Raw genomic sequence first — 11,512 nt, 5'->3', positions numbered from 1 at the left:
CTGTTTAACTTGTATCCTTTGAAGTGTGGGAAAGGACCTGGGGGGGGTGGGGGAGGGGAACTGAGATCTCCTCCTCAGGTACATTTTTGAAAACACTTGCCACTAGGTGCAATTTGGGGCACTGCAAAGACAAAATATTTGCTCTTCAAACATATTTTTGAAGCCTTAGGGATAAGTCATCCACAGTAGGACAGGTTTAGCAGATTGAAGAGAGGCTTAGCTTCATCAGGCTAGGAAAAGAATCAAGAAAACCATCCTCCCAGTTGGTGGTAGAATTTTAACAGGTGACTCCCAGAAGTCCTGCCCAGAAATACTCACCAGCATATTGCTGTGATACCTTGCCATCTCTGACTGCTCATAATGCACTTTATTTTTTCCTTTGTACAAAAAACAAATATAAAATTTAAAATCCAATACAAAGTGAATACTAGCAATGACAAGTTTACATTACAGTAAAATAGGAACGTCAATGCAAATGTGTTATCTATCAAGACATTAGTTCTTTAAAACTTTACCTCAGTGGTACATGCATTATATAAAAAAAACCTGCTAGAGCTTTTCATCTAGTTCCACAAAAGATACCCAATCAAGCCATTCAAGGGCAAAAATAGTATTGAAGGGACATCTACAAACCCAAAGACATTTTCCACAGAAAAATCAATGTTAACAGAAATGGTTTGTTTAGTCATGCTCTTGTTAAAACCCTCCCACAAAAGCTATGCATAAAATTCTTAGGACAGAAAAAGCTCAGTAAGTTTGTTAGCATAGGCAACCATTCAGTAGTTTCAAAGAATCTTTCAGACATTTTGAAAAGGTATCGTAGTTTTCAATTTGTATTTTCCCATAAAACCAGAACTACATTGACTCCTTTTTCAAAATCTAGTCACAGCTGACTAAAAACTAGTTCTTGAGTGAAGTGAAAGTAGTGTACAAAAATATTTAACGGAACTAGCAAGGATGTATCAAATGAGTCTCTACTTTGCTTCTTAAGGAAAACCTTTTCCATACTCAAGGTTTGTTTATTTGTCCCATAAACAAGACTGCACCTGAGGGATAAAATAAAGACCACTATTACTATATATACACATATCCAATTTGTTAAGTATTGTAGAGCATTCACTGAAAAATACAAAAATTTACAGAATGTGTTTCACACTCCATGAGCTTGCTTTGTTTTGGTTAGGGGAATTGTAGATTAACAAATTATTTGTTTTCAGGTGAATTTGGAGTGTATATGAATATAGATTCTCCCAAGGACCCTTCCATACACTTTTTAAGGTCAGAAGGGACCATCATGATCATCTAGTCTGATCTCCTGTGGAGTAGGTTTTCCAGTTCTTCTGGTTTATTTCAAATGGAGTTAAAAGCACAATACAGAAGCATATCGTATTTTGTATTAGTTTTAGCAACACTTACTGGACAGCTTCAAGCTTTCCCACCTAGAAATTACAGTTTGCACGTAGCCATTATACTATATGAACTCAACTTGCATGCAAAATAATAAAAAATATTGCTTACCTGTAGGATTGTGCCGGATGAAAAATACAAATGGTCTATCTACTATAAACCAAGGAGGGGAGGACCTGGCTATTAAAATTGCAGCTTCCAAAGAAAGTTAAAGAGAAAAATAGGATGAAAAATTAAACAAATCAAACATGATCACACTATAAACAGTGCAAATATGAAGCATCAAACAGGTTTATGATTTCCATTCGATATCTGTTTGCTCCTTTAGGCATTCCATTTCACTAACACGCATCAGTTTATCAATTGTTTTATATCACCAGTGGCAGCCTGGGTCAGCCACGAGACCATTTTATTCAAGGCTATTATTGCAAATGAGCCTTCTTATATTGCTCACCAGAACCACACAATCCATAACAAAAAGGGAAGAACTACTAATTAACATCAAAATTCAAGATTGTTCCCCTACAGGAAAACCCAGCTGCCATCTTAAAGCAGTGCTGCATAAATGTGGGCCTCTGGAATAGCACAAGGATGCATATTACGAGCCAAGGAATTGGCCACTAGATTTTAAACTTGATGCTGTTCTATAGATAGCCAGTGGAGTAAAGAGACATGTTTACAATTTGTGGAGGGCTATGTTTAACTAATTTCTGTATTGACCCAAAAATTCACTTAACCCCCCCTCCCCCCAAAAACCTCAGTAGTAAAATTCACTTGATTTTTTTTTACTGTCCTTTCTATGTGCTTCTGCTGAAGTGATCTCAATTTAAGCACTCACAAAAGATTTCCTATTTCTGAGAAAATCTAATTAATTTGTTTCAGTACAGCTACTTTTAATTAAGGATTAAATTAAACCAGAGAGAGAGAACTACTTACTTGTTGCTGCAGAAGCTTTGGTTCCATCTTCACTAACTTCAATTTTTGCTTTTTGTAAAATATGAGACACATGAAGGCTTTCTGTTCCTGTGTGACCAAAACAAGAACAGCACCTGTGTTAACATGCAGTTATACATTTGTTATCGTGTATGTAAAGCTGGCTGGGACTGAGGGGTTCAGAGGCTGGGAGGAGGATCAGGGGTGTGGGTAGGAAGGTCAGGGGTGCAGGCTCCCAGCAGCACTTACCTCAATCAGCTCCTGGAAGCAGTGGCACGTCCGCTCTCCAGCTTGTATGCGGCGGCGCAGCCAGGCGGCTCTGTGCACTGTCCCGTCTGTAGGTGCTGCCCCTGCAGCTCCCATTGACCACTGTTCCTGGCCAATAGGAGCTGCAGAGCTGGCACTTGGTACAGGGACAGCATGCTGAGCCTTCTGGCTGCCCCTACGTGTAGGAGCTGGAGTGGGGACAGGCTGCTGCCTCTGGGAACCACACAGAACCATGCCTTATTCCTGCTGCGCCACCTACCGGACTTTTATTAGCCCAGTCAGCAGTGCTGACTGGAGCAGCCAGAGTCTCTTTTCAACTGGGTGTTGTGGTCAAAAACTGGACACCTGGTAACCCTAGCAAAGATTGAAATCATGGTGGAAGCAAGAGGACTTTGTTCTATTGTTGTTAAGATGCAGTTGCTCGATCTGACCACTATGGAAGCAGTGAATCTGATGACACCAAGCAAAGAAAGCAAACAATATGCTGCATGTAAGGGAACGGATTAGCTGGACTTCTGCATGACTGTTGTTTCTTATAACACCATAGTATATCACTTGTTAAACTGAGAAGTAGTCACACAGGCACAATGTTGCTATTAGTTAACACAAACGTCGGCCAAAGCACAGAAAAAAATTCACATTAGCACCCTAACACATTAACCACGTCAGCAATGGCATTTGTGGATACATGCCATTGCAGTGTTTGCACATGCGTGTGTATGCATTAAAACAAACATATGGTGATGGACAATGTCCAAAAATCAGAATCTATTGCCTTAGCTTTATTTAGTGATGCAGGAATCAATGCATTTAAACATAGTGGCACAATTCACTCACTGCGTATGATGACATTAATAAAATAAATGGGATAGAAAACATCTAGGTGACTAGGGGACATATTTTACCGCAAAGAAAATGCAATACAAATAGTTTTTTAAAACTACTGATACCCTTAAATTCTATGCTTATTCGGTGGTTTTAAAGGTAAGACTGAAAATTTGTCATCCAAGAGTAATTTTTTCTTAAATACAGAAGTTATAGCAACACGTAACCAGGAATGCAATTTAAATTCATCCTGAGTGTCTTAAACAAACACCTTGCTTTCAATAAAATAAAGGAACAAGGGCTGACAATTGCCATAAACTCATGTGATTAACTCAAAACAAATTAATCGTGATTAATCAGTTTTATTTGCACTGCTAAACAATACCAATATACATAAATATTTGTTTTTCTACATTTTCAAATATATTGATTTTAATTAAAACAGAATACAAAATGTATAATGCTCACTTTATATGATTTTTATTACAAATATTTTCACTGCAAGACAGATAAACAAAAGAAATATTTTTCAGTTCATCTCATACAAGTACTGTAGTGCAATCTCTATCATGAAAGTGCTACTTACAAACGTAGGTTTTTTTTAATAACTGAACTCAAAAACAAAACAATGTAAAACTTTACAGCCTACAAGTCCATTCAGTCCTACTTTTTGTTCAGCCAATTGCTAAGACAAACAAGTTTGTTTAATTTACAGGTGATAATGCTTCCCACTACTGATTTATAATGTCACCTGAAAGTGAGACCATGCATTCGCATGGCACTATTGTAACCAGCATTACAAGGTATTTATGTGCCAGATATGCTATACATTCGTATGCCCCTTCATGCTTCAACTTGTAGATTGCACTTATTACAGTGCAAATATTTGTAAGAAAAATAATGTAAAATGAGCACTCTACACTTAGTATTCTGTGTTGTAATTGAAATCAATATATTTGAAAATGTAGCACAACATCCAAAAATATTTATAATAAATTTCAATTGGTATTCTGTTAATGTTTAAGTGTGATTAAAACTGCAATTAATCGCAACTAATTTTTTAAATTGTTTGATAGCCCTAAAAAGGAACTTAATCTTTTATTTCAAGTGGAGAGTGTATATGAGATAAAAACAAGCTGTGTTAACAAGCAAGGTCTTTTTGTCTTGGATGGGTTTTTTTGGAGGGCAACTGATCAGAAGTCTGATGGAGACAAAATTCATAGACACAAGACATCCAGTTTTCTTTTAGAAGTCAGTACTCCATTGTCAGAAAAAAGGAAATGTTTATGGATCAGTTATGCAGTTCAATGACTGTTCCATTTTTACTCAGCATTACCATCAATTTGGCAGACATCCTTCCTCTCAAATCCATTGTTGTAAAGTTTATAAAACATATAAATTGTAACAGAAAAAGTGCCTCAACTACATCTTCCATTATGGTCTCATCCAACATTATTATTTTTTTTGTAAACCAAAAGGAAAAATATTGAAGAATATGTAAGAGCGTTACTGTGAAAATGCCTCATGACATTTTATTGGCTTCTTGCAAGCCACACCATATGGTTAACTTTTTGTGGTTAATGTAGAAGTTTGCCTTTTGGTGGAAAAGTTTCAAAGCAGAAGGTTGTTTTAATAATTGCAATTGTAAAACAGTAGTTCTAGAAAACGTGAACAAAAACCAGAAGAAGAAGAAGAATTTAAACAAGATAACCTACTTGTTATTTTTGCAAAGTTTGCCTTTGACTGCTCAAACATATCTGTAATGCCAAGCACTTTCAGAGGCTCCTTTAAATCTGTTTCTGCTACTGCTGTGAACCTGATTGAAGCATATAAAATAGAAGACATCAGAATTACAACTAAAAGTTGCTTTAAGTGCTGAGAAGGACTATAGAAGAATTCCTTAGTTTGGGGGCTAAGAGGGAGAAGAGACTGGAAGCTATTAGTACTCACTTGGGTAAAATAACTTGCACTCTCTTTTGTATCATGGTTGTCATCCAGCTCTGTATTGTTTTTGTGCTGATGTGAGGAATGATGGCAGAGAGAGGGGTAGTGCTTTCTGTAGGCAGAGCAATCAACATACTGATGCTTTCGCCATGGTAAGGCAATTCAATTATGTTATACCACAAGTCATTAGGGGTACTTGTTGTGCCTAAGGGGAGAGAACGAGAGAAAGAGAAGCCATAATTCTCAAACAGTTAAAAGCCTTTAATCTTTGATATAAGAAGCAGTAGTGAGTAAAAATGTTAGACCTATTGGCAAAGCTATACTACTGTAACTGTAAAGTCTCGATATCACAGTTGCTTACCATCTTCCAGTATAGTTCACTTACATAAGCATGGAGTCTATATAAATGTTACATTTTGATAATGCAATGCAGATAGCGCAAAAAATCTACTCTATGGCATCTCAGAATAGTTTCTACAAGTTACATGAATATTACTTGGTGGTTGTTGGAGTTCCTTTGAAAATATAAAATAGCCATGCTGCAGACTGCTTCAGAATGTCATCAGCATCTACTGAAACAGAATGGGTGGGATACACGATGGAAATAACAAAAGCCCATCCAAAAAAGAGTAAGAGATTCCTTTTGTAAAACAGATTCTTTTCCTCCAAGGACTATGGTACACTGAGGATCAGAAATGCTCTTTAACAATCTCTACAAACTGCCACACCATCTGCCTTTAAACCTCACTGAATCTTGTGCTGCTTCTAAACTGCGAGTAAAAGAGCCTACTGGTACAGTTCACCAAGGAGACTTCCCTGGAAACAGTAAGGTAGGCAAGTAAAGGAGACCAGCAACTATAAGAACAGAGGGCAGCAAAAGAGAAGCGCTTAAAACCTTAGATACTGCCCTGGAAAGGGCCACCAGCAGTTTGTAAGCACATGATGAACTACAGATTGTAGCAGGCCATTGGCTATCTGTAATGTGCAGTGGGTAAAGAAACATGGGGTCTCATCCAAGGCCACTAAAGTCAATAAGGGTCTTTCCATTATTTTTAAAAGATTTAAAACACTAATAGGATTTTGCAAGACAGTTTTCAGTATGAGAACATTCAAAGGATTATTGGATTTTTTTTTGTCCCACATGGTGCTACTTTAGCAGCAGTTTATTGTGGCTACACATAAATCCAATGGTGGAAACTTCTGCTGCAAGTGACAGTGGTGCATCCTATAAATTAGATTTCAGTCATACTGAATAAAACTTTTCAGCGTAAACACCTACATCCAAATTATGCTAGTATTCAAACTGCTGCTGGTAATCAACCAGGGACCATAACTACTCTAGTTAAAGACCATAATGACATCAGTAGCATACTATTACATGAGGTTTCCATACCACCTGGAAACAAACAAAACCAGACTATTTTCTTACTTGTTCTGTTATGGGATAGAAGGACATGAAACTGAAAGTACTAGGGAAAAATACTAACAGGGCTAATGAAAAGCCCAACAGGCTTGTTTACTAGTTGGAAAAGAAAGTAGAAAAAAAAATCTAGCTACTTGAATGGATCTTAATCAGTAAAAATTATATATGGAGACAGAGTACAAAGAAAATAAGTGGTCAGAAAGGCTATGGGAGCTGAAAGCCATTTTATATGTTCCAGGACACCATTTCACTGGGAAATGGACTAAAGTTTTCCTTATTTTACAGTTAACAGAAAAAAGGAAGAAGTTAACAAAAAGTTAATCACAAGCTTGTTTGACAATAATGTCTCTTCTCACAAAAAGGAAGCAATAAAAAGACATCCTGAAATCTATTCAAGAGTAAAGAGATTTTCACAAATAGCTCCTATTGCTGGTAAAGCGTGACACATCATTATAGGCCTCCAGTCAGCTCAGCTCATGTTAAAATTCTCAAAAACCCCCTTTAGCTATCAAGACACTAACTGGTGCTCTAACAAACATCACAGGTGTTAGTCATGGAGGATTTCAGCTAGCACTTTATCTACAAAATGTCCCATATCACAGGATTGCATTGCAATTTGAAGATCCATTAGCAATTGGAGAGTCTTTCCTATGTCTAATTACTAGCATTTTATTTTGAAAGCTAATTTTTTTCTTTACTTTTCTGGAGACATAGTGAAGGCTGATAGACTCTAATAGGTTTGTGTCCTAATCAAAAAGATTTTTTTTGTGACAGGGAATCCCTTATGAACTAGAATTCTTACTGTCAGCTGGGTGGACAACATGCTGCCTATATATCTAGCCGAAAAGCACTTATTTGTAAGACTATGAAGGAAACTCTTCCCCAGTATTATGCTCTAAGCATTTAGATTCTGTTTTAAACATTGTCTTGAGTGGACAGTCCCTTTATAGGGCTGCCAACTTTGTAATATTTAAAAAGCAGACACCAGTTAGGAGTGCCAGAACCTCCCCACCCACCTCTTCCCCCCAAGGCTCCCCGCGTTCGCTCTTCTTCCCATGTCTCCCATTGTTTGCCGCTTTTCCCCTCTTATCTCCTGCTCCCTCTCCTTGAGTCAGGAGGAGTTGCACAGCCAGGGCTGGGAACTGCAGCCATCCAACGCAGGTAGGAGGCAACCCCAACTGAGCAGGGGTTTGGCACAGGTATGACCCAGTGCCTCCTCCACCCTCTGTAACTGGACTTTGATACCCAGTTAAGTCCCTTTTTCAACTGGACTTTCTAGTCAAAAAACAGGCAGCTGGGCTACCCTAGTTTGAATAGGGTCCCTCTTCCCACTTCCACCCTTTTTCAGTTAATATCATGGCTTTTTAGACAAGTGCCAAGAACAAGTTCCATTAATTTGAGCATTGGCCTGCTAAACCCAGGGTTGTGAGTTCAATCCTTGAGGGGCCATTTAGGGAACTGGTGTAAACATCTGTCCGGGGATTGGTCTTGCTTTGAGCAGGGGTTGGACTAGAACAGGGTAGGCAACCTATGGCACGGGTGCCGAAGTGAGCACATGAGTGATTTTCAGTGCACTCATACTGCTGGGTCCTGGCCACCAGTCCAGGAGGCTCTGCATTTTAATTTAATTTTAAATGAAGCTTCTTAAAACATTTTAAAACCTTATTTACTTTACATACAACAGTAGTTTAGTTATATATTACAGACTTCTAGAAAGAGACCTTCTAAAACGTTAACATGTATTACTGGCACGCGAAAAGAGACGGTTACTCCACTTGTAACTGTTGTTCTTCGAGATGTGTTGCTCATATCCCATTCCAGGTTAGGTGTGCACCGCGCCACATGCACGTTCGGAGATTTTTAGCCTAGCAACACTCGTGGAACGGCAGGGCGCCTCCCTGGAGTGGCACCGCCATGGCGCCTGATATATACCCCTCCGGCCCATCCGCCTCCTCAGTTCCTTCTTGCGTTACTCCGACAGAGGGGAAGGAGGGCGGGTGTGGAAATGGATATGAGCAACACATCTCGAAGAACAAACAGTTACCAAAGGTGAGTAACCGTTTTTCTTTTTGAGTGCTTGCTCATACCATTCCAGTTAGATGATCCCAAGCCTTACTAGGCGGTGGGGTCGGAGCGGGATGGTTGCGGAATGTAAGACCGCTGAGCCGAAGGCGGCTTCATCTCTAGACTGTTGGACCCAATGCGTAGTGCGAGTGCAAAAGGTGTGGATGGAAGAACCAGGTGGCCGCGCGGCAGATTTCTCTGTATGGGAAACGGGCCAAAAACACGGCAGATGAGCTTAAGCCCGCATAGAGTGGGTGTGGAAGATGGCCAGTCGGAACATGAGCCAGTCGTGCATGTCGAATACAGGATGTCACCCAAGAAGCATCCTTTGGGAGGAGATTGCCATGCCCTTCATACGTTCTGCCACTGCTACAAACAAGCTGAGTGAACGCCGGAAGGGTTTGGTTCTCTCTATGTAAAACGCGAGACCCTGCTGACATCCAGAGTATGCAGCTGTTGTTCCCGTCGCGGTGAGTGCGGTTTTGGAAAAAGACTGGCAGGAAGATGTCCTGATTCACATGAAAGGAGGAGACGACCTTAGGGAGGAACGCCGGATGTGGTCCCAGCTGTACCTTGTCCTTATGGAACACCATATATGGGGAAATCCACAGTCAAAGCTTAAGTTCTGAGACCATCTAGCCGAGGTGACAGCAACTAGGAATGCTGTCTTCCAGGACAGGTACAGCAGCGAGCATGTGGCTAAAGCTCAAAGGGAGGTCCCATGGCCTGGCTAAGACAGGTTCAGGTCCCAGGTAGGGGCTGGTTGGTCTGACCTGGGGAATAGAGTCACTCCAAAGCCCTTGAGGAATCTGGAAACTATAGGATGGGAAAAAACGGAACTGCCAGCCTCCCCAGGATGGAAGGTGGAAATAGCTGCAAGGTGCACTCTCCAGCGAAGATATTGCTAGACTTGCTCTTTGAGAGACCATAAATAGTCCAAGATGGTGGGGACTGATACAGCCTGCGGAGAAAGGTCCCGCTGAGTACACCAGTGACAGAAGTGCTTCCATTTAGCAAGGTATGTTGACCACGTGGAGGGCTTTCTGCTTCCGAGCAGCACTTGTTGCACTGCGGTGGAACAACGCAATTCCGATTGGCTCAACCAGCCAGCAGCCATGCAGTCAGATGAAGGGACTGCAAGTCCGGGTGGTGTAGAGCCGAAGTCCTGCGTGATCAGGTCCGGGTCGAGTGGCAGGGGAATCGGGTGTGACAGACAGGTCGAGCAGCATGGTGTACCAATGTTGCCTCGGCCAAGCTGGAGCGATCAGGATAAGCCGGGCTTTGTCCCTGCGCGTCTGGATCAGAACTCGATGGACGAGAGGAAAAGGTGGGAAGGCATAACAGAAGTGGCCCGTCCACGGAATGAGGAGTGTGTCCGACAGGGAGCCCGGGGAGCGACCTTGCAGGGAGCAGAACAGCTGGCATTTCCTGTTCTCCCTGGAGGCAAAGAGGTCTATTTGGGGAAAGCCCCACCTCCGGAAAACTGAATGGAGAAAGTCCGGATGGATGGACCATTCGTGCGCCAGGAAGGACCTGTTCAGATGATCTGCGAGCGTGTTCCGGACTCCTGGGAGGAAGGAGGCTACTAGGTCTATGGAGTGGGCTATGCAGAAGTCCCACAGTAGGATTACTTCCTGACACAAGGAGGACGACCGCGTCCCTCCCTGTTTGTTTATGTAATACATGGCTGTTGTGTTGTCCGTGAAGACTGCAACACAACGGCCCTGCAGATGGCGTCGAAACGCTTGGCACGCCAGCCAGACCGCTCTCAGCTCCCGGACATTGATGCGCGGCCAATAGACGGAGACGAGCCAGATTTGGAGAGGACGCATTCACAGCCTGGCGTGCTTTGTAATGAATGTGCACGCAGCCATGTGACTGAGAAGGCCAAGGCAAGTGTGGGCAGAGGTTGTTGGAAAACGCTGAAGACCTTGGACAAGTGAGACTATGGCCTGAAACCAGTGGGGGGGTAAACTGGCCGTTGCAAGGTTGGAGTCCAGCATTGCCCCGATAAACTCTATCCTCTGCGTAGGCACCAGAGTGGACTTGTCTAAGTTGATGATCAGACCTAGATGCAGAAAGAGGTCCTTGATAATGGCCACCTGGCTGATGACTTGTGCCTCAGAGGCCCCTCGGATGAGCCAGTCGTCGAGGTAAGGGAAGACATGTATCCGACGCTGGCGTAAGGCAGCAGCGACAACCGCCATACACTTTGTGAACACGCAAGGGGCCGAGGAGAGGCCAAAGGGCAGGACAGTAAACTGGTAGTGTTGATGGTTTACCACAAAGCGTAGATACCTCCCGTGAGGAGGATAAATTGCTATGTGAAATATGCATCTTGCATGTCGAGAGCAGCGTACCAATCTCCGGGATCCAGGGAAGGAGTAACGGTTCCCAAGGATACCATGCGGAACTTGAACTTTTTGATGAATTTGTTCAGTCCTTGCAGGTCTAGGATAGGCCAGAGGCCCCCTTTCACCTTGGGAATAAGGAAATATCGGGAATAAAACCCTTTGCCCCTTAACTCCTCCAGTACTCCTCTATAGCTCCAATTGAGAGGAGCTTATGGACCTCCTGGATAAGGAGTTGCTCGTGAGAGGGGTCCCCGAAGAGGGACGAGGAGGGGGGGTGGAAGGGAGGGAGTGAAAC

The 11,512-nt window shown here is 42.0% G+C and overlaps 1 protein-coding gene across 2 annotated transcripts in view; it reads right to left on the bottom strand.

Annotated features, from left to right (window-relative positions):
- Nucleotides 1-329: 329 nt before the first annotated feature.
- SERPINE2 (serpin family E member 2) overlaps nucleotides 330-11,512 on the bottom strand; it is a 112,697-nt gene continuing 101,514 nt past the window's right edge. For both annotated transcript variants that reach the window (XM_075068546.1, XM_032777916.2), the window contains exons 5-9: nucleotides 5,383-5,581; nucleotides 5,148-5,248; nucleotides 2,344-2,430; nucleotides 1,519-1,602; nucleotides 330-1,046 (exon numbers count right to left, since the gene is read on the bottom strand). In XM_075068546.1, the coding sequence (XP_074924647.1) occupies nucleotides 1,009-1,046; nucleotides 1,519-1,602; nucleotides 2,344-2,430; nucleotides 5,148-5,248; nucleotides 5,383-5,581 (509 nt within the window). In that variant the 3' untranslated portion in view covers nucleotides 330-1,008. The remainder of the gene's footprint in view (nucleotides 1,047-1,518; nucleotides 1,603-2,343; nucleotides 2,431-5,147; nucleotides 5,249-5,382; nucleotides 5,582-11,512) is intronic.

The sequence above is a fragment of the Chelonoidis abingdonii genome, chromosome 8, assembly GCF_003597395.2.
Source record: "Chelonoidis abingdonii isolate Lonesome George chromosome 8, CheloAbing_2.0, whole genome shotgun sequence".
NCBI lineage: Eukaryota > Metazoa > Chordata > Testudines > Testudinidae > Chelonoidis > Chelonoidis abingdonii.
Note: the sequence above shows the minus strand (reverse complement) of the source record. Positions and strands in the feature narration are given on the sequence as shown.